The sequence below is a fragment of the Periplaneta americana genome, chromosome 17, assembly GCF_040183065.1.
Source record: "Periplaneta americana isolate PAMFEO1 chromosome 17, P.americana_PAMFEO1_priV1, whole genome shotgun sequence".
In the NCBI taxonomy this organism is placed as follows: domain Eukaryota; kingdom Metazoa; phylum Arthropoda; class Insecta; order Blattodea; family Blattidae; genus Periplaneta; species Periplaneta americana.
Window position 1 is genome coordinate 11,118,482 of NC_091133.1, and position 24,796 is coordinate 11,143,277.

The 24,796-nt window shown below is 39.0% G+C and overlaps 1 protein-coding gene across 1 annotated transcript in view; it reads left to right on the top strand.

Moving 5' to 3' along the window:
• The first annotated feature begins 4,010 nt into the window (after positions 1-4,010).
• Positions 4,011-24,796, top strand: part of LOC138692991 (zinc finger protein ZFP2-like) — a 56,891-nt gene continuing 36,105 nt past the window's right edge. The window contains exons 1-2 of the mRNA XM_069816466.1: positions 4,011-4,024; positions 10,801-10,889. Of these exons, the coding sequence (XP_069672567.1) occupies positions 10,806-10,889 (84 nt within the window). The 5' untranslated portion in view covers positions 4,011-4,024; positions 10,801-10,805. The remainder of the gene's footprint in view (positions 4,025-10,800; positions 10,890-24,796) is intronic.

Sequence of the window (24,796 nt, forward strand, 5' to 3'; positions counted from 1 at the left end):
CACACGCACACACAATTTATAAGACCTAAAATGCTCGAGATAAATTCCACGATTAATTCACTTGAGATATATTATACAGTTAATATATATACTAATAGGAGAATACATGTGGGTTACAAGACATAAGGTGTTGATTAGCGAAGTCGTACTAAATGGCATACAAATACAAATAGATAATAAAAAAAAGAAAAGAAGAAAAGAGAGGAGAAAAAAAATAACAACTTGGTCATTTAAGACTATTTAGAAACTTCCGCAAGAGTCTAGTTCTGTTCAATAAAAACATTTCTAAGTAGAGTGTACTTAAAAGATTTTAGACTCCAACTGCTCCTGATTTCCTGTGACAAGGAATTCCAGCAATGGGCTATTTGTATTGTGAAGGAAGTGGAGTAGAGAAATGTTTGATGATATGGAATTGATAGAACAAGGTTATGCTGTGAACGTGTATCACGGTTGTGGTGGGATACTAAAAGTGTGAAGTGAGGAACTACGTAAATAGGTGTGGAATTATTTAAAATCTGATACAGCAAACAGAGTAAATGAACAGAACGTGTCTCCCATAAACGAAGCCAAGATAATTGAAAGAAATACTCGGAGACATGATCATAGCGACGGCTGTTAAAAATGAAACGAACACAAGCATTATGAACACGCAGAAGCCTCAATGACAATTCAACACTAAGATCCCTATACAAAACGTCGCAATAGTCAAAGTAAAGTATCACCAGGGTCTGTATCAAGATCTGTTTCAGTTTAGAAGGAAAGAAATTTTTCAGTCTTTTCAGAGAATGCAAGATTGAGAAAGTTTTCTTACAGACATATTTTACCTGTGCATTCCAGCTGAGATTCGAGTCGAAATGGAAACCTAAGTGTAGCAACTAGCAGTGGAGAAAACATTTATCTTCTGCTGTCAGTAGCTTTGTAATGTGCCAGTTGATATAAACAGCAATAAAAATGAAATATAAACGCTTTGTATCCTACTTTTGAAATATAGATTAGCAGTAAACATTTTCAATAATAAAATTTTTTACTATGTTGAAGGTCAATTAGTCGAACGTTAGTGAAGTGGATAGTAGCATCTTCGCTTTCACTGATGGTAGAGTGTGTGACTACAGAGGAAAGGCGTGTCAACCAAATTGAAATGGGAATTACATATAGGGATGAAAAAAAAAGAGGAACTGAGTAGAAAGAGATAGAGGGTACAATCGCCGACTAGCATTCAAGCAGGAACTTCAATTCCTGCCTCTGCTATCATTATAAGTACAGTACGTTGTAGCAACTTCTCTGTGTATAACAGCCATGTGACACCCCATCACTCCCCTACTGTTCTCTCACTGAAATTGCACGCCAGTGTGTTCAATCCTAATTTTAGCAATTCCTTTGTGGCAAGTAACTTACTGTACGCATCCATTCGAGCAGAACTCAACCAAATTTTGGTAGGCAGATTAACGCTCAATTATATATTCTAGGTTTTTACGAGTTAGAGAGATGTAAGATTTTTAAAAATAATGTTATAGGGCAGTGTTCCTCATACTTTTTTGAAGTGGGGACCACTTTTTTAAGTCAGAACAGTTCCGCGGACCACCTTACTCTTCTTCCCTTCGAAAGCAAATTTATCATTTTAGTAATATATTTTAATATCAATATACTTATATTTTAAAATAGAATTAATTAAAATTATTTAAATTAAATTAATTTTATATTAGTATTAACTAATTAAGCTAATATTAATTGAAGAAAATTCATTTTTGTTTCTTTAATAATTCAAGACTATTAGAGTTTGGATAATCTTCAACTTATCAACTAAAAAAATAATAAATAAATAAATGTTGGTACTCACATTAATGAGATGAATGAGCCTGCCGATTCTTGCACATTTGTTTTACATTTGGATGTATGCTGGTAAGCTTAAGTCGGAGATCGTCATATACATCGAATCGATTTTGTTAGCCTACTTTGTTTTTATTAGAGTTAGTGATGAAAACCCTTTCTCACATAGATACGTAGAAGCAACCTGAATTATAATCTCTAAAGCACCATCGTACAGTTCATTGTATTCTCTTTTCACTTGTGATGCAGTCCAAAAATTAACCATACATTCCGTTTGGAATTTCATTTTCAGTATAGTCTCATTCGAGAGTTCAATTAACTTTTCTCTTTCACTCAATAAAAGTTTGTTAGTTTCAATATCGTAATGAAAGTGATTACGAACCCATGAAAATTCGTCATATTTACTTGGAAAATAAGTTTCAAATTGTGACCTCAGAGTTGTATTATTCGACGTACAGTACGTGACCATTTCAATGTGCAGACTGGGTGTTGGCAAAACCATTAATGAAGTCATAAATGCATGAAAAGGTTCGGTCCTCTGTTATGAATTTAGTGGTCCCTGGCTGGGTTACAGGCACGGTGCCAAATGTGCAAGGAAAAGATGGTGAGAAACACCACGTTCATAGTGCTTTAAATCCCTCTTTTGTTGTTGAGAGTAGAGTGGAAATTCGGTAGACGAATAGGGTAATAAATTTCATAAAATGTCAGTACTGAGAGAAAAAGTGAAAGGCGATTGCCATGTGTCATTTCCAAACTCTGAGATTTTCAGCTATTGAGTGATAAGCAGTTCATTTGAATTTTATTTTTTCTTCTGCCTGTTTTGAAGGAACACAAGGGCAGACCTCGAGGACCACAGGTGGTTCGCGGACCATAGTTTGAGAAACGCTGTTATAAGTGATTCAATGAAACATTGAACACACAGCACGAGCTGCGTCTCAGGGCGTGAGAAGGTGAGTTAAGTGTTAGATTCTTACAGGCCAGTGTTCGTTATTCTCTGGACTTCCTACATCTGAGGCATATTTTAGCCGTTTTACTCTGGGACTATTCACATCCAATTACTTTCACTTATTACTATTAATATTTAAGGTCGCCGGTCTTTTACATCTGGTGGCGGTTTATTAAGTTAACTATTCTTGGTAATATCTCTTGATCAATTTTTGTGGTCGCATTTCTTTATTCTTTTTCGATTTTACATTGAGGGGACAGTTTTTACCTTGTTACAACGTCTGTAAAACTCGTGGCGCTACAGCCCATGATGGGCCAAGACCGACCAACCGGCTGCTGGCCTCACGTTCTCATGCCGAAGCAGAGGTGGACGATCATCCAACCAGAATGGAGGTATCGTGTGGTTGGCACGATCCCCCATGTGTTATAGGTGGTTTGCGAAACCGGATTTTCACTACCCATTGTAGCTCCCCAAGTGCATCACGATGCTGGGTGGGCGCCGGTCCCATACACCGACCGAAATTTCATGAGAAAGTTTCTTCCTCCATGAGGACTCGAACCAGCGCGCATTCCGTAACGCGAGTCCTAGGCAGAATGCCTTAGACTACGACGCCACGGCGCGGGACGTAACAGCGTCTGTATTTAGAGTTTTATTGTGACAGTGGTTTTTTAAAATTGATTATTTTTACGTTTACCAGTTTTAAACTAATTCTTTACTAACTTTGGAGCAAGCTTGCTAATTGCCGTAGTTGCTGACTCGCCTTTCAGAAACTTACTGTCATTATCTCATGCATATTCATTTAGTAATCGTGATTTTTGTATTTTTTTATTTTATTTTATTTTATTGGGTTATTTTACGACGCTGTATCAACATCTAGGTTATTTAGCGTCTGAATAAAATGAAGGTGATAATGTCGGTGAAAGGAGTCCGAGGTCCAGCACCGAAAGTTACCCAGCATTTGCTCGTATTGGGTTGAAGGAAAAACCCCGAAAAAACCTCAACCTGGTAACTTGCCCCGACCGGGATTTGAACCCTGGCCACCTGGTTTCGCGGCCAGACGCGCTGACCGTTACTCACAGGTGTGGGCATGTGATTTTTGTAGATCTACTGTAATTTATATTTTAATTAATTTATAATTTTTTAAAATATAATTATTCTTTTAGTCGTTCTGTATTTCGCATCATTTTTCAACTGCTTTCAATGTTCACGGCATGCTTGATCGTAGTGGAAAGTGTAATCTACATTGTGATGGTAAGTGGGGTTATCACTAATAAAATTTTGGTTAATTTTCATTTTAATACTTCTTAAGGGTAAGTCTGCATCTGTGAATATTGCATTCTTTTTCTTTCCAGTGTAATTATCATTCGAGTCTCATTTGTTTATTCTCTTATTATGCGGTAACAGACATAAGTTACATTAATTTTATTTTCATGCTTCTTTGTAAGACGGTTGTGTTATTTATAGGTTATAGCTTACCACTACTTGTGGGGGGACTTCTGGAAATGACAAATTGCAAGTTGCATATGAGATAGTCATAAGCTACAGTCTGTGTTTTTTAGTTTTACTCAAGTTTTATGTCACATTTCCAGCAGATGTTTCTAAAACCTTATTCTTAGCTGATGTTTAGTGACATAAATACCGTAATATTTATGTCATTATTCTTATCCGCATCATTGTAAACTCGGAAACTGTGTTGGAGATACAGTCACAAACCACACAAAAATGGCGACAGCTCAAAAGAAATGGTTCTTTGCAACGAGTTAGAAAGAGAAAGATATTCTTCTCTTTCTATCTCGTTGGTTCTTTGTACTATCTGAAGAAAATCAAGGTTTACAAGTTGTTCAAGCAGCAGACGACAGTGATAACGATGATTTGCTAACAGCGGAAGTTTGTGGAATCTTGAAAGTAGTGAATGTCATTCGAAACTCTCCGGAGTTTCTTCTCATTAAAATTATATTCTTCTTCCGAACATAATTCTTCGTAAAACATATCGCTGTCACATTTCAAATCACTCATGATGGACAATTTTTTTTTTTTTTTTTTTTAACTTGCCTAGTCCCGAAGCATTTTCGAGAAACTTTCAGTATAAGGATTCCTCGCTGACAATTATATCTTGAAATTCTAAAAAGAGCAGAATTGTCTGCGTTTGTCGAATGCGCCTCATCATGCTTACGAAATGGCACTTTTCAGTGCCAATAATTTATTTTGTGTGTACAAGGTTGTAATTTTGAAGTAAGAGGGAAAAAGAAGGAATCCGTATTGTGAAATTTATCCGCATTTTAACCGTAACTTCAGATTAAACCATCTGCGCATGCAACAACAGTTCAGAATTCCCAGTTTCTGCTCTTAATCGAGAACCAATTTCATTCGATCCAAACGAGTTTTAAAGCACGTTGGAAAAGGGAACTGGGAGTATAGTACCGGTTCGGAATCAGTTCTAGTCTTGTTGAAACGCACATTGAGATACTGCGAATGAGCACACAGTTCAGAATCCATTCTGAACCGTGCTGGAGCAAAGCTATTATGTCCTGTCCCTGAAGAATATTTAAGGCTCCTCGTTGTTAAATATTGCATTCTGTTTAGAGTAGGTGGTTTATGACCGATTTTATACTTTTTATTGTAAGTAAAAAAGTTAGTTTTATCTTGCCGTTGCAATTATTGTAATCGTTCATGCTTACCGTCTTCTTTCTTCTTTAAAATACAGTAATAAGCTCATGACTTACATAATTCTATATCTTGTAAGTTATAAAATTAATCCGACAGTGTTGTTTTGGTTCGATTTCAGCGTTAAGTTACTTTGTACTGGTACAAAGTTTGCATGATAATATTGTTTATATTATAAGCATTTAAATTTCATTATAAATAACCCTAATTAATTAATTTCTGTAACATGAGACAATTATTACATAAAAGTAATATAAAATATAACTAGCCTACTAAGTTAGATTTACTACAGACACATTTTAAGTTTATTTTTAAGACTTCATTTTTTTTACGCATAGATGGATTATTAATTAAATTTCTTTGACCTTGTTGATTCAACTATTGTGCTAATTTTTACTCTCGTCTTGAACTCCCATAATGCGTTGAAATTTTTAGGTGGCTACAGGCAGAGCCTTCTTCAGTAACAAGCTGGAACCATACATCGGCAACACTGTAATTAACTGTCAACCAGAGGCCTACGGTACAGAACACATGTTTGTGCTAATGCCGATTTTCAATGTAAATTAATGTTACAATATAAGTGAGTGGCGATTCAATTATGTTCGCGGTCGTAGCAAACGTTAATTGTTGATGTATTATAAACTAAATGCGTGTTGGCGATAAAAACAAGACAATAAATGAAAATATGGCTGCAGTCTTTGGCTATTTTTACGGTTATTAATAATGACAAAGTGCATGACAATTCTTCTAAATATTAAATATTGTATTAACTACTTTTTTACACTCTTACTGGTTTATGGTGTATCAGAATTCGGGCCAAATTGTTGGGTCTTGCTTGCCATATGAATAAAGTTACGCCGTCGTTCAAGTTCATTGTAAACAGCTGTTTTATGATCCCATAAATGTTGCAAGTTTTGTTGATTCGGAATGCCTGCTATACATTAGAACTACTTAAAATTTGTAGATGCATACACTCACTTGGTTGGTTTTCAAGGTTTGTGTGGTCGAGGTAGGTTCCTCCAAGTTGGTGACTGTGTGGTGCGGTGGTGGCTCTCGTGCATTCCTTTCTCCATAGTTATCGTATTATCACCATCCATGCCCACCACATCATCACAGCCGTTTTCACCTTTCCATTCCCGCTGTATAGACTTGCCACGTCTGCCTACATAACGGGATTTGCTGGAATGCCTGATTAGGCCACATATTTCTTCCCCCTCTAGATACTTATATTCAATATTAGAATAAGTTTCGTAGGCTTATAATTCCCGTCTCACCAGCAGGGATCTTTCCTATCTCCGTGGTACTGTCCCACGGTTTCGAGCGCGACTTAGGAATAATTGTGTGGCCCGACAGGACGCCCAACAACGAAGTAATAGTGGACCCTTCAGTTATTCATAAAAAAAATTGATAACCAAAACCTATGTAAAGAATAGATTGGTGGTGGTACCATTTCCCGTAACCGAAAGTAGAGGTACCTGTGGTCAACTTCAAAATTTAAAATGAGAACATGAATCATTGAAGGTATCATTGGAAACTACTTTTAAAAATAAAGGAAACAACTTTTACTGAGACTTTTTTCTTCTAACGTTTATTGTTTACTCACAAAGCAACAAAAGTGGTATCTTCTGAGAAATGCTTTCTGTTGTTTTTTTTTTCCTTGGGTTATTTTACGACGCTGTGTCAACATCTAGGTTATTTAGTATCTGAATGATATGAAGGTGATAATGCCGGTGAAATGAGTCCGTGGTCCAGCACCGAAAGTTACCCAGCATTTGCTCGTATTGGGTTGAGGGAAAACCCCGGAAAAAACCTCAACCAGGTAACTTGCCCCGACCGGGATTCGAACCCGGGCCACCTGGTTTCGCAGCCAGACGCGCTGACCGTTACTCCACAGGTGTGGACGCTTTCTGTTGTTCATGTACGTACACTCTTCATAGTAAGTGTTGAAAATATACGCCACCCTGTGCTAAACAATGTTCTGATCAGCTCCTAACATCCGTGATTGCACGGAGAACTTAAGCGCGCGCGCGCGCGCCCACACACACACACACACACGCACGCACGCGCGCGCGCGCACACACACACATACACACAACTAAATTTGAAGTTTAATAGAAGAACAAAAGTGATTGCCTTCACGGACGACCTTATTATTCTAACAAAAGGGTCTTGTAAAATAGAAGCAGAAAATATAGTAAATCAGGATATAATAAAAATCCAAGATTGGGCCACTGATAATAAAATAAAATTCAACGGCAACAAATCCAAAGTTTTATTCATAACGAGGAAACGAAATGACGAGAGGGATGTCAACATCTATCTGAATCACAAACGGCTGGACCAAGCTGAAGAAATTAAATATTTGGGAATATATCTGGACAATAAATTTAACTTCACTGCACATATAGATCATACCGTACAAAAATCAATCGCTCTTGTCAATATGCTAGCCAGAACAGCCAAACTGCAATGGGATTTAGGTTATAAAGCATTGAGAACAATCTATGAAGGATCTTTACTCCCAGTTATGACGTATGGAGCTCCGGTATGTATAGAAGCAATACGAAGAAAGAAGAATATCGCAAAATACAGGAGAGTACAAATACTCATTAATATAAAAATTGCCAAAGCTTATCGGACAATCTCTTACGACGCCTCATGTATCATAGCTGGAGTACTACCAGTCAATATACTCATAGAACAAACAGTACAAACCTACATTGCAACGAAAGTTCACAATGGAAAATACGATGCACCCCTGGAATTAACATTTTGGCGACATCCTTCAGAAATTCCTGAAATTCGTGAAGTGGAAAATGGCATCAAGTATACAATTGAGGCTTACACAGACGGCAGTCAATCCGGAGACAACGTCGGAGCAGCAGGAATTATATACGAAAATGGCACTCTAACAAGCGAACTGAAATTCAAACTCCATAGCCAGTGTTCCAACAATCAAGCGGAACAAATCGCAATATTAAAAATACTGGAAAAAATAGAAGAAATGCAGAATGAAGACAACGACAAATCTGTTGCATTATATACGGATAGTAAAATTACTTTAGATTTATTGAAAAACAACTACAAAAGAAATAGATTAATAGAACTTATTAAAACAAAAATAATTAATTTGGCACATTCGAATTGGAAATTACATTTCGGCTAGATTAAAGGACATTCAGGAATAGAGGGGAATGAAATAGCAGATAGACTTGCAAAGCAAGCAGCAGCAGAAGACCGGGAAATCGTTTACGACAGAGTACCGAAAGAGGTAATTATAACATAGGAAAAAGAAAAAGGAATCGAAATGTGGCAGCAACAATGGACAGACTCAAGGAATGGAGCAATAAGTAAGGCTTACTTCCCATCAGTGAAGAATAGACTACGACAGAAAATTCCCTTCTTCCCAGAATTCACAGCAATAGTAACTGGCCATGGAAAGCTGAGGGCATAACTTCACACATTTAGACTTTCAGACAACCCGATATGTCCATGTGGAGAAGAAGAACAAACTGTAGATCACGTCGTATTCCAATGCAAAAGATTATATAAAGAAAGAAAGGAAATGAGTAAAAGAATAAGAAACATTGGCGGAGATTGGCCTACGACTCATGACAAGCTAGTTAGCAAGTATTTGCAAATATTCGTCCGTTTCATCGGCTCGATAAACTTCAATGATCTACAATAATATGCCAATTAATCATGACAGACTGCAATTAAAATATTATATTATACGATATCATAGTATGTATGAAGATTATAGCTAAAGACGTGTATATTATAATACGTTAGATACTGTAAACTGATGAATTGAAATTACAAAGCATGTAGTATTACTATGTAATGGGGCATGCAGTTAAAAAAAAAACGCACACAACACACGCACGCGCACACGCGCGCGAAATTATTACTACATTAACACATTAATATATCACCAAACATAGAGTGATGAGACTCCTCTTTTGTCCGGTCATTGCCTCTTTTTTAGGCCTTTGTCCTGGGAGCAGGCGGATTTTTAAAAAAATAAGAAATGTCCTTTTCAGAACTTGTATGCCTGATATTTTGAAATTATCTGATTTGGCGTCTTTTTCGAGTAATTTGTCTGTAAGTGGCAGCAGCATCGACGGAATATACTCTCTGCCAACGATCATAACATAACTCTCCTTGCCCCTACTTGTTAAGGTCATTGCTTTCATATATACAGGTAACTGCAAAATAATTTATATCATTAAGTTTTATCATAAGTATGCTGTAACAAAATAGATATTTACATCACTTAAAGTATAATATAGGTTTAAGCTTAAATCTAAATAGCTATTTTCTATCTTCTTTAATATTATGGTTCCCTTGACTTTCATATTTTAACAGTAGTCGCGACGCTATTATTCCCGGCGTGACTCCTCGTCTTTGCTTACGTCTTAGGAAGAGAAGGCTCTATAAAGTCTAGGTAGGTAGTATCGTTCGCCATTTTTGTTCTTTCGTTGCCGAGCTACCAGACGAGGAATCTATTTGCCACACCTTTAAGCATTATCATATCGTAGCTCCTATGATAATAAATCAAACACACTGTAATTCAGCAAATAATTGAGCAGCAAATAACGTCCTCGTGTGCTTTCTGCGAACGCCAATGTAAGAGCCAAAATGGCGGGCTAGTATATTAAGTATTTATCGAGCCTTAGGAAATGCATAACGTCATCATCAGCGAATCACAAGACGCACACGTTTAAATGTAGCCGACCTGCAACGTGATTGGCTGCCGGAAATAAGAGCAATGGGACTATAACTCTAAAATTATTATTATTATTATTATTATTATTATTATTATTATTATTATTATTATTAAGTTTTAACATAATTATTTTGTAATAAAATAGATATTAACATACCGGTACTTTTGAGTATGATACCAAATCTAAATATGTACTTTCAATGTTTTGTAATAAAATAGATATTGACGTAATTTAAAGTATAATATAGGCCGAAACCTAAATCTGACAACATATTTTCTGTCCTCTTTCTTCGAACAATGTCCTCATTTTTTTATCGATGTGGATCTGGTCACCCTAACAAAACATACACTGAACGAACTAAATGTAATTATTATGAAAGGCGCCATATTATCATACCTCTCTCTCTCTCTCTCTTTTTTTTCCAAAGAGAAATGGAATCTCATTTTGTGCAAGAGGAATATGTGTACCCTTTAATATAAAGATGTCCTATATCTGAGTGTAGCAGATAATTAGTTCACAACAAGTTCGGAATTTTCAGCGAAATATGTTATAAGTCTAACGAGTCCAGATAAGACTTTTCCACTATCTTACGACCTGCAGATGAATGTTAATCTGTATAAATTCCTCTTACAGTTGAGATGGATGTGATAAAGATGGAACCCGACATCAATCCATTGCCTGTACAAGCAAGTGGTACAGAAGAGAAGAAGCCCTTATCAGAGGTAAATTGAAAGTAACTATTAAGTATCTTTTTTATATTCGAATTGCATAACATTGTAAACTCTAATAGAATAACTATTTATGTTTCAATTTATAGTTACTAGTGTATAGGCCTACTAATAAATGTCAAGTCAAGAATTGTTTGTGCTGTTCACCATCACGTCACAAGTTACATTCTTGTATTACACATAATATTTTGAAAGTTGGTCAGAATTGCTGGTTTAAACTGTGTTTTAGTAAGCTTCAAATGAAATATTTTCTTATATATCATGCTAACTGGTAACGTGTTCTATAATTTAATGAATTGTAGAGGGTGATTCATTTGAGAAGACATAAAAGAAAAACATTGGATCATGATTACTGTTGCAATTTATTATCCAGTAAACTGTAAATATATTCCAGAAGGATAGGAGTTTTTTTTTCCACATTAGACCTAAATGTGCCACCATTGCATACACATAACGGAGACTTACATCTGCCATATGGGATGTAAGATCATAGGGGTAGCTTTACTAAAACTGAGATTATCTTTGTTTTGAGATAATTAACACGCCTGGGTCGCTGTGCATAGACATCATTCTACACTAAAATCCAAACAAAGAAATTGGTTGCTATCAGGTCTGGAGAATTTGGATGTCATGTAATTTGCCACCACGATGTTTAATGTCCTTCACGGACTTCTTTTCCTGTATGAGTTGTTGCACAATGCTCCTGACACCATGCCCATATTGTTTTCTTGTAAAACTATGGAATGAAACACAAATGTGATCTGTTTCTGGAGATCCACATATCGTATGCTTGAACATGTTGCATATGATACAGATAAAGTTTAAGGCAATGTTGACCAGATGTATGGCATAGCTATCTCTGTGGACGGTTGTATGAGCCTTTTCTTGGTATTTGCTGTCATACCAGTGCTAATAGCAGCTTCGGTTTTGAGAACATGCTTATAGTCTATGGCATGAAAATAGATACACTTTCTTCAGAATTATGGTGCCATAACTTTATCCATTTCTAATTCACAGCTCTCCGAACGTAATGCTCATGGTTAAATCGACGTTGAACTTATGTTACATTGTCAAATGTTGCAAACCACAACACATTTCGCTAGTTGCCTTGCAGTAAATGGCGTTTCTATTTTGTCATTTTATAAGTGACAGTCTGACTTGTTCTTAAGAACAATGGTAGAGGACTTCCATGTATTGACATTTATTTATTTATTTATTTATTTAACCTGGTAGAGATAAAGCCATCAGGCCTTCTCTTCCCCTCTACCAGGGGATTACAATTACAATATTAAGAATACAAATACAATTATAATTACAATTAATATTAAATTTACAAATAAAATAAAAATCAAAGTACTAAAAGATTAACTGATTAATAAAAGCTAGACAGTTTATTGTAAAAGTTAAGAAGAGAGAAGCATTTTGATGAAGTAAAAATGGAACCTACTCTACGCAGTAAGAAAATGCTTAATAAGCTTGTTTTTTTAAACGCTACTAAATTCCGACAGTCTCTGATGTCACTGGATAGGGTATTCCACAAGCACGAGAGCGAGATTGTGTATGATGATAAATACGATGATGTCTTATGTATTGGTATGGCTAGTATGCGGCTATTTTGCGTGCGTGTGAAGAGATTATGATATGATGACAGGTAACTGAAACGGGAGGCAAGGTAGGTAGGTGTAGAAGTGTGAAGGACTTGGAAAAGGAGAACAAGAGAATGAAAATTTCTACGTTCGTTAAGCTGTAGCCAGTTTAGAGTTTGGAAGGATGAGGTAATGTGGTCAGCGCGACGGACATCGCAGACAAAGTGAACACAAGAATTATGAACATGTTGTAATTTTTGCGACTGGTTGACATTGAGGTCAGTGAGTAGAAAATCACAACAATCGAAGTGGGGCATTACTAGTGTTTCCACTAGTATTTTCTTGAGTGATAGTAGAAGGAATTTTCGAATGCTGTTTAAGGAATGTAGTATGGAAAGCACTTTTTTGGTAATATGGGTTACTTGGTTATTCCAGTTTAAATGCGTAACAAAGTAATCTCCAAGGTTTTTAACACAGGAAGCAAAAGGGATTATTGTGTCGTTTAACTTGACTGGAAGAGCAGGAGTAATATTGCATAATAGACGTTGATGTCTCACTAGGATTGCTTGTGATTTTCTTGCATTGAGAGTCAAACATCATATTGGAACTAAAATAGGGTATGTATGTAAGATCATATAAGGAAATAAAGAAACGAGTACGACAGGATAAAAGGAAACACATCAAGGAGATAGCATCACGAGCTGAAGAATATCAAGAAGACACGATGTAAGAGAGTTGTATAAAATTACAAATAGTTTATCCGGAAAGAAGATCTACAGAGACTGTCCTGTTAAAAGTAAGAATGGAAATCTTATCACAACCGAAACAAAACAGTTAAAGCGATGGTGGGAATATTTTGACGAGATGTTAAACCCAGATGACACAAATGAAAGATCTGAAGATGGAGAAATAAACGATAGTGATAAAGAAGAAGACCCTATAACTAATAGATATATAAATTGTAAACTTGATGCAATCAGTCTTATTATATGGCTGTGAGACATGGAAAACAAGTAAAATTATACAAAATAAACTGCAAACATTTGTTAATAAATGTTTATGAAGAATCTGAAAAATAAGATGTCCAGATATAATCACAAACTCAGAACTATGGAAGATAACAAATCAGAAAGAAATCACAATAGAAATCAAAAGACGACAGTGGAATTGGATAGGGCACACAATTAGGAGAGAAGCTGGAGCAGTAGAAAGAATGACTTTGGATTGAAACCCCCAGGGTAATAGAACAAGAGGAAGGCCAAAAAATACATGGAAGAGAACAGTTTTGGAGGAAATTGCTAGGGAGGGGAAAACATGGAGCGAAGTGAAGAAGTTGGCTACAAATAGGGTCCGATGGAGGCATTTTGTGAATGCCCTATGCTCCTCATGAGGAGATACAGGAGTTTGATTGTTGTAAGATCATGAAGTTCAGTTTCACTATAAGTGAGGAGCTATATGCGTGATTAGGTTTGCCAACCATCCCGTATTTCCCGAGACAGTCTCGATTTCGACCATTATGTCCCACATCCCGAAATAATTTGTACACACATCAAAAGTCCCGATTTCATGGCATATTAGACATTTACAGCTGATTTTCGTTCCTATCATATTGTCGGATCTGGTCGAGGTGGGTTCCTCCAAGTGGTGACCGGGGGGTGCAATGGTGGCTCTTGTGCTCTTCTTTTCGGCCATTTTTCGTCCTATCACCAACCACTCCTCTTCGTTCTCTCTTCTTTTTCATCACTATTTCTCTCCGCCGGCCGCCATTGCATGCGGAACACCCACCACATCATCACAGCCATTTTCACCTCTCCATCCCCGCTGTTTTTGTTCTTGCCACGTCCGCCACCATGACGGGATTTGTTAACAATGCCTGATGAGACTTTATTCTTCTTCCCCTTCTAATTCTTATATCTATTATTAGGTTAAGTTTCTTAGGTTTATAACTCCCGTCTCACCAGCGGGGATCTTTTCTATCTCCGTGGTCCTGTCCCACGGTTTCGAGCGCGACTTCCGACTTGTGTGGCCCGACAGGGCTCCCAGCAACGAAGCAATAGTGGACCCTTCATACTGCCCCTATATGCAAGTCTAGGTGCGGAGCCCGGACCAGTAGTCATGTACACTCACGTGGAGCCCCAATGGGGGCCTGGAGCGACTTAAACGTCCCGGTGACCGATTCTGCTCGCCGGGGCGGATATATCGCTCCGACGTGTTACCTCTGACGTATGGGTGTCGCAGTGTAATCAACCACAAGTCCCCTGAAGCTGCGTGCGGACTCGGATTGCTCCGGCTTTGGGAGGGTCGGTGGGAGTTAGCCGCAGTAGTCTGGCACTTGTATTCAGTGTAGAGTGGGGAGCCACGGGCGGTTATTCCCGTGGTAGGGGCATAAAACTGCGACACGCCTCTGGTGTAAAACTTGCCATTAGGTGTGTAATGACCAGTTTGAAGGGTAACTTGCGTGAAGTGGGTTGCTTGGGATCGGGCTGTGGGGGGGTCCCCATGGCCGGCACAGACCGAGAAGACTTTTTTGGTGTCTTTTTCTTCCGCCCCCCCGGTGGCAGGCTGACGCCGACGGTTCCGTAGGGGGGGGGGCCAGTTTCAAAATGGCTTCTACGCGCTCTTCTTCTCCTCCTTCAGAAAAAACTAATAAGAAACATAAGACAGGAGAAAGTACGACTGGTGGTCATATGACGAAAATTGCTATGGAATTGGACCCTGAGAAAGTTACTGTAAAAGTGCCGCCTCCAAAGTTTATCAGTATCACATTGGACGGAACGGAAAAAACTATGAAAGACATTAGTCCATTCTACGTGAGACGTGCACTCGATGGACTCGTTGGAAAGGTCAGAAATGCAACTCGACTCCGCAACGGTAGTCTCCTCGTTGAGACTGCATCTGCAAAACAGAGTGAGACGCTGTTGAAAGCAAAGTTGCTGGGGTCATACCCCATCAGAGTTGAACGACACTCCTCGCTTAACACCACGCGAGGAGTTGTGCATACAGATTCTCTAGATGGTCTATCAGATGAAGAGATCCAATTAGAGCTGGCGGAACAGTCCGTGTCCAAGGCTTACCGTTTAATATGGAAGCGGGACGGATGGACTGAACCCCTGAGCACAGTCTTTCTGACCTTTGAAACGTCTCTCTTGCCAGAATATATCTTTGTTGGGTACGAGCGTGTCCCTGTGCGTGCGTATGTGCCGAACCCAATGCGGTGCTTTAGGTGCCAACGGTTCGGACATACGCAAAAACGTTGCACAAACAATATCATCTGTGCAAAGTGCGGCGGTGCAGACCATGGGGATTCCCCATGTACTGGCGCCGAGCACTGTGTGAATTGTTCTGGGGACCATGCTTCAAATTCTAAAAACTGCCCAAAGTATATGCTGGAAAAGACGATTCAAGAGCTTCGAGTCCGGGAAAATATTAGCTTCTTTGAGGCACGTAAGCGTATTTTAGATAAAGAAAAGAAGGCAACTGAAAAGTCCTATGCGTCTGTACTGCAGAGAGCAACAGAGGGAATCGATGCCACCACACAAATGCCACCTCTTAAAAACATACCTGGGAAGCGAATTGAGATCGCAACCCAGACATATGTAGACGCCGCTACTCAGACTGCTGAGTCAGACGACACTTGTGGACTTGACATTAGGCCTTACGTCCCTAAGAAAATTATTGCTATGACAACAGAGAAGGATTATAGGCCTAGTAGAACACCAGAACGTCGCACTCCTAGTTCGGGTGGCAGGTCGAGATCACGTTCTCGATCACGTCCTCGATCAAGATCGCGATCAGGAGTGCGACGAACTGGAAGTGAGTCGCCGGAGTCAAAGACAAAGCAGTCGCAGGCAAAAGCATCTTCCCATAGAAAGGAAAAGAAGAGAAGATCCCCTGTTAAGCCACCAACATGATATAGCTCCTCTTGATGACTGATATTGTACAGTGGAATGTGAACGGTGTACGCAGCTGATATACAGAACTACAGCAATTGATCTATCATGAAAACCCTGCTATTTTATGTCTCCAGGAGACACACCTTCGGCCCGAAAACTCCCTAAGTATCTCGGGATACTACGTTCACCGGTATGATCACCTTGCCGGTATTCGTGCCAACGGAGGTTGTGCTCTCCTATTCCGCCAAAGTATCTTTTCCTCTGTTATCAACATCAACAGCCCACATCAATGCATAGCCGCTCGAGTCACTCTACCTTCCATCCAGTTCTCAATAGTCTCTGTATATATACCCCCAGACACACCTTTCACAGTGCATGACATTGAAGACATTTTCTCGCAGGTACCTGCTCCATATCTGGTAGTGGGGGATTTTAATGCATCCCACCACTCATGGGGCTCAAATTCCGATGATGACAGAGGAAATAAAATAGCAGAGGTATGTACCCGTCTAAATCTTGTTACCCTGAATTCAGGGGAAGCAACACATCTCTCCTTAGCTTACGGTGCACACTCCATGATAGATATCTCCATTTGTAGCCCAGTTTTGTCCACGCATTTCGAATGGTCTGTGATTCACGACCTACATGGTAGTGACCACTATCCCATTCGAATGCGTATGTCCGCTTTACGTCCGGCGGAATCTCGATCTCCAAACTGGGTTCTTAAAAAGGCGGACTGGGTCGGATTTTCGGAGTCCATATCATTCGATGATAACGGACATGAAAATGTGGACTCCGTAGTAGACCATTTCTCAAATGTGGTTATAAAGTCAGCGGAATTATCTATCCCCCGGTCGTCCTGCAGGCCAAAACGCTTCTCTGTCCCCTGGTGGACGGATGCCTGCAGAGATGCAATCCGTGACCGCAAACGTGCTTTACGCCAATTTGAGCGCCATCCGACCCAAGAATATTTTGTCCAGTTTAAACGTCTTCGAGCCAAAGCTCGTCGCATTGTGTGCGATGCTAAGAAGACGTCCTGGACAAATTACGTCAGTTCATTGAAACACAACGTCCCAGCTAACACCATATGGGACAAAGTCCGTCGAATAATGGGGAAACGTAGTTCTGTAATTCCGGGCCTTCTAAACAATGGAGTAACGACCACCAGTCCAATAGACATTGCTGAAATAATTGCTACCACATTTTCACAAATAAGCAGCTCAAATAATTATGACCCGGAATTTCTGAAAATCAAAGATACTGCAGAAAAACGAAACCTAAATTTTCAATCTGACAACACTGAAGACTACAATGCACCATTCACACCCGAGGAGCTGGAGGCGGCACTAGACACATCCCCTGACACCTCCCCTGGCCCTGATAACATCCATAACCGCATGCTTCGTCATCTTCCACCAGCTGGAAAATCCTTTCTTCTGTCTATGTACAATAGAATCTGGACTGAGGGTGTATTTCCATCTGCTTGGCGTTCTGCCATTGTAATTCCAGTCCAGAAACCGGGAAAGGACCCTTCTTTACCTGGCAATTACAGGCCAATCTGTCTCACCAGCTGTGTGTGCAAGGTTATGGAAAAGATGATAAGCAAACGCCTGATGTGGGTACTCGAATCGGGAAACCGATTATCTAACATCCAATGTGGTTTTCGCAAGCGCAGATCCGCCGCAGACCATCTTGTTCGGCTGGAGACCGCCATTAGAGATGCTTTCCTCAAGAAGGAACATCTTGTGGCGGTCTTTGATCTAGAAAAGGCTTACGATACCACGTGGCGTTATGGAATTCTGCAAACCCTGCATGACTGGGGACTTCGTGGCAGTCTGCCAACGTTTATTGCGAAGTTCATGGCAGAGCGGTATTTCCGAGTTCGAGTAGGCACCACACTTTCTAACGAACATCTCCAAGAAAATGACGTTCCGCAGGGGTCTGTATTAAGTGTTCTTCTTTTCTGCATTGCGATCAATGGCATTGCCCACTGTGTAGGTAACCGAGTATCTTCTCTCTTGTACGTTGATGACTTCAGTCTATATTACAGTTCCCGATACCTCCCATCTATTGGTCGACAGTTGCAACTGGTCATCAATGTGCTATCGGAGTGGTCTCTTCGCAATGGCTTTAAATTCTCCACTCAAAAGACGCAGTGTGTCCACTTCTACAACCAACGTGGACTCCATCCACATCCTGAACTGCGTCTTAATGGAGTGGAGTTGCAATATACAGACACTGCGAGGTTTTTGGGCCTTATCTTTGATTACAAATTAACGAGGGAGGCGCATATCCATGATTTGAGAAGGCGTTGTGAAAAATCTTTAAACATTTTACGCCTTTTGTCAGGGGTTTGCTGGGGTGCAGACCGCATAGTGCTTTTACGTCTATATCGTTCTCTTATCCGTTCAAAGCTGGATTATGGCTCTTTTATCAATGGCTCAGCAAATAAATCTAAGCTACGTTTCTTAGACCCTACCATCATCATGGGATACGACTCGCTACAGGTGCCTTCCGAACGAGTCGGATAGCGAGCCTGTATTGTGAAGTGGGGGAACCATCACTGTATCGACGACGTAATGTCCTGTTGTGCTCATAAGCGGTTAAATTCCGCTTGCAGCCTGAGCACAATTCTTTCGACTCTTTCCATCATTCGTCTCTTTACGGCCGATACAGTGAAAATCCATGGAGACCTCGTCCAGCAGGTGTGCGATTCCGTGAACTGCTCTCTGAGCTCGACGTCGATCTACCATCCGTTCGCACACTAGAATACACCACCACTCCACTGTGGATAATGCAACGCCCCATGTTTGATGTAAGCCTGAGCCAAAGTTTTAAGAATTTTACACCAGCTTTTGTTTATAGACTTCGTTTTAGTGAACTTTTATCCCGATATCCAAATTATTCTTTAGTTTATACTGACGGATCCCGAGTAAATGATTGTGTTGGTTGCTCCTTCGTTGCAAATGGACAGATATTTAAATATAAATTGACCGAATATACCAGTGTTTTTACTGCAGAATTATATGCTTTTTACAGAGTTTTATTGTTTTTAATTCGAGAACCTCGGGGCAGATATCTAATCTGCTCCGACTGCGAGATTGGAGTAGTGTGGATTCCTGGCCATGTCGGAATTCGTGGGAATGAGGCCGCAGATGCTGCAGCCAAAGATGGTGCCACGAATGGCACTCTGGTATATTGGCGCGAGAGGTGGCAAGACTTGCAAAATTATTTGAAATGTAGAATATGGTGGCAATGGGAAGGAGAATGGTCTGCACAAGAGGAAAACAAATTACGAAGGATAAAGAATACTGTTCGAGTTTGGGATTCGTCCACAAGAGTGTCACGACACGAAGAAGTTTTACTCACCCGGTTGAGGATTGGCCACTGTTATCTGACACATGGCCATCTGCTACGTGGTGAGCTTCAGCCGGAGTGTGATCTATGCCATGTTCCACTTAAGGTGGAACATTTTTTATTACATTGTAGAAAATATGACCGTGTCTGTCGGCAATATGGAATTCGGCCGACTCTTTGTGACGCTCTTGGAAATGATTTTAATTGTACAAATGCAGTCCTGAGATTTTTATCGAGTACTGGACTTGACAGGGTAATTTAGTTTCTGACCCATTTTAATTATCCTCCGGACCCTTTACATCCGGAGGTTACACTTGTTATTTACTATATAAGTTTTTTAACAAACTTGACTTTCGGACATTTTACATCCGAGTATTTTAGAAATACGCCAGATAACTTATTTATGGTAGCATTTGTATTGTTATTTTGTCTCTTTTTAAATACTAGTTAAGGTCAGATTTTTATAATGTTTTATGCATCACCCTGTTGAAACTGCATTTGTATACCTCGTTTTAATCGTGACAACGTTTTTTAGTTCTTTAAGCATTCTGATTATTGTATAGTCTCTGTTCTGTAAAGAAGTTTAGATAAGGGCGCAAATAGCCATAGATGCTGACGCGCCCCTTTTTAAACCCCACTAACTAACTAACTAACTAACTAACTATTGTCGGATTTACTCTGGATCCCACAGTCTCATACAGGCATGTTTCCAAAATGTGACGAAATGGAGAAATTAATCTATATAGTACGAATGTTCAAGGCAGAAATTTAATTCTCATTGATGTGTCAACAGAGTGACGGTTGCAATAACCATAATACACAAGTTAGGGCAGGTTTGATCACAGCCTATAGCGTACTTCTGTATCACCTGTCCTCTGAGCTTATCTTATGCACTTCAGTATTATGTCCACTTTGTTCCACTTGATGCGTCATTCATTGGTTTCAGCGAAAAAATGAAAAAAAAAAAAATTACGTCGACTTCTATGATGTGGACCCTAGATATCAACAAGAACAACAACAAAGACCTGTATAATACCGCAGTCCCTGAAGTGTGATAAGAACTGATAGCTCTGATGATAAATCACATAAACGTCTCTGTTTTCTTCCCAGAAGAGTAGCTGGAATCTTTTGTATGGGTAGTTTAGTTTAGTTCCGGTCAGTTCTGGTTACATTAAGTTAGGGTAGTTTATATTAGGTTATTAATTACATAAAAATGATGGGTTCCTGGTTTTCAACGAGTTAACAATTCTTTTATCACAAATGTACACTATTTTTCAACTAGTTTTGTGGTCATTTTGGTAAGATTTTGTAATTTTTTTTACATATGATATGAGGAGTGGGGGTTTGTGCGTGGGTATGTTTTTTTTTTTTTTTTTGAATGCGTGGATTGAAAGGTGGAAATAATCAGTGCAATAAAATTGTCAGTAATGTTTGTGTCCCTAATTTTCACAGACGAAACTTGGTAAGCCTATGCGTGATTGTCAAATACATGTGAACGGGCATTTATCTCTCTTGTGTAATAGCTTTTTTAGCAAACCGAGATGAATTTCTGTGATTGCGTGAGCCATCTCATTCTAAACCTCTTTTTTTTCACATTGCTTACCATACACAAGTTAACTTAAATTCGAATTATGATCAGCAGAATTAGTGTTTCTTCTTCTTCTTCTTCTTCTTTAGTACGAGTATTAAGTCTATTAGCATGTGACACCTCAAGTGGCTGTTCACACCAGCGTTTCTTTCTACATACTCGATTCCTTCTTCCTTCTGGTCTGTAAGTCGATCTTTAGGCATTCATTCTACCAGGAGTTCCTGCATTCATTCATAGCTGTGTCTTGTAGGCTATTAATATTTAATTTTTTCCCAATGCGTTCTTTCTCTGTAACAATGTATAATCCCATTAGAATTAGACTTTTGTGTATTCTACCTTGACCTGGAACTTGACATTTCTAACGTTTCGGAACTACAGTTTTCATCATCAGAGCAGATAGGTAAAATCAGAGGGTTTGTGTACTCTTTTGAGCTCGTTACGCGTGACTAATCCACGTCTGAGCAATGTTTTAATTGGCTATTGTGGGAGTGAAATGAGACACTCGAAAAAAAAAAAAAAACCTGAACATATATTATAATACAAGTGTAAATGACAGAACTATAAGTAATTTATTCTGGAGTAATAAAACAGACATAATGTATAATCTGCTGTGTAGCAAAATTCTCATATTTTCTGCTTGCTAACTTGATCTATCATCCTGTGTCATTATCCATAATTCACTACTATATAATCATATAATCTATAATATTTCATTACAGTGTGTCTTCTTCAGTGTTTTTATTATTGTGACTATCATCATGAAAAATCTTCATATTTTCCCATATGCATGATATGATACACCCCCCCCCACTCTCTCTCTCTTCCTCTCCCTCTCCTTCTCCCCCTCTCCCCCTCTCTCCCTCTCTATCTCCCTCTCCCCTCCCCCATCCCCTCCCCTCCCTCTCTCTCTCTCTCACACACACACAGGAGCTCACTCATTCGAGTGACTTGGCAGCCAGGACCCCACAGTAGGTTATAAGCGTGTGTACAGTTAGGCGAATAATCTATGTATTTTTTAGTCCTACAGAATTATCTGTTATGGTTGCCACCATAAATTTGTTATTAATAGATAAAAATTCGTTGCTGCTCCAAGGATCGAGCCCGGGACCTCCAGTTCTACGCACTGGGAGCTCTAACCACTGAGCCACACCGAAGTTCAATCTAAGCACCTAATCGAAGCTTTCTTAGATTAATTTTCGCTTATAGTATGGGAGAAAGTGCACATTTTTAGCTAATATTAAGGATATATGCAACGCATAGTAAAAGCCTAAACTTACCTTACCTAACCTAACCTGTAGTTCAGGTTTTTGTTGTTTTGGAGGAAAGGGGACATTCTTACACAATAAATCGTGAGTATGTTACAAGGCATAGCAAAAGCCTAAACTAACCCGGAAAAAGAACCAAACGAGAAAGATTCGATCCAATGCAGTGCGTTGAACTTCGGCGTAGCTCAGTGGGTAGAGCACCGAGTGAGTTGAACTTAGTTCCCAGATTCGATCCTTGGCCTCGGAGCGGATTTTTCTCCATTAATAACAAGTGGTAACCTAACCTAACCTAACCTGTCACTGACTCGACTTTACGAAAACTCTTATTTTCCATGACCAGTAAGAAAACACACGGAAATAAGAAGTATGTACTGCCCCTCTCACTGCTGCCTACCTCTTCCACCTCGATGCACTGATCCCATTTGTCCACACCTCTCCGCTGCCCACACTTTCACAGCAGCTTTCACCCTTATTTCTATGCGAAATTGGTGTCAGGACTCAGTTTTTCTGTTCTCTACGGTACATATGACTTGAATAGAATCCAAGTACATAAATACGTTTGTACCTTAACGTGGCATCGCTATTATAAATAATTATCTCTATTTTATATTCTAAAAACTGATATCTATTTCATTTCCTTCACTCTTACTGAATTCTGAAAATTCTCTGGTTGTAACCGATGGAAGGTTACAAGCACAGATGCACTCTGAATTGGTTTCTAAGATTGTTTGGTATGTCACCAGTGAATATCTTGTCATTGGATTTTATAAGACATTATGTACGTCCCTTATTAGAGAGGACAGTGAATAATTGAAGGCATAGATTAGAGACGCCTATACCACAGTTTATAATGAAATGCACTGCACCTTAATTAACCCTTCTCCGGGCAACCAGGGTCCGTTGGGCCCTGGCACTATTATTTTTGTGAATAAAATTAAAACTATAATTTCTACCTACTTGAAATTTCATGACTTTGTTAATTTTTGTGTTTTTTATAGTTAGGAAGAAGGAAAATATTTTAGTATTTTGCACAAATGTTCTAGAACACTTTTACTTCTTTAAAGTGTTAACCAGGCATGCAAGGTCTATTGGATCATAGTATATTTTACTGGTTTTTCTCACTTCGTAACGAGGTTTCACTCTTTCAAACCATTCAGTGATAATCTGACGGCAAAATTATTTCCGAAGTTCAACAACAATGTCATTTAAAAAAATGGACCAATTATGCATTATAATAAATATAAATAAGTCAGTGTGAAGTTATGCTAGCCATAATACGGTGTAGTTTATAATAGAAAGAGTGACAATCTCTCACCTTTACTTTATTTTTATATAGGAGTAATTATTATGGAAGAGCCGAAGAAAGTCAAAGAAACAAAGGTACGGTCTTTAGATGTTACAGTATATTTGAATGCATCTTAGTTATGCTGTTATTACTGAAGAGTTGTAATTAGGTCAAATATGCTGACAGACTCAGTGTAAGTACTTGTGTGAAGAATCCATTCAGGATTTGCTTAGAGAACCTGACCTAAGAAAAGACTATTCTAGCTACGAGCCAGACGATAACGCTGATAATAGCAAATCTGATCATCAGAGTGAAGCATCAGAAGTTAGTAATCATCATTTAGAGCCACCATATGACCCTGAAACTCATCACGATGAGGATCTATCTATCAATGAGAAAAGCAATTATCACCAATGTGATCCACAAGAGGTTAGTTTCGACCGTCTAGAACCAGGATATGGGAGGGAAGCATTTGTTCAAACTGCTAATTTCTTTGGTAAAGATGGCACCACGTGGAACTCTCAGCCTTTTCCGACATGCCGAGCTAGGGCTCACAATATTATCAAAGGGCCAATAAATAAAGTCACTCTTTCACCTGGGAAATCTATTGATGCCTTCAATCTTTATACTGATTCAGTTATAAGTGACATAGATAAATAATCAAAAGGCTGAGCGGCTGTATTTAGAAAGAAATGTTGCACACCCGTGGAAGTGTTGTAGCGACACTGAATTGCAGCCATTTTTCGGTCTACTAGTAACTGCAGGACACCTCAAAGCAAATTAGACTAATTATGACATTCCATGGAGCAGCTTGTATGGTGTTCCAGTATTTAGAGCGACCATGGGTCTCAAGAGATTCAAATCCTTGCTAGTGTTTACTTGCTTTGATGACAAAACAGCAAGATCCATTTGCCATGAGAAGGATAA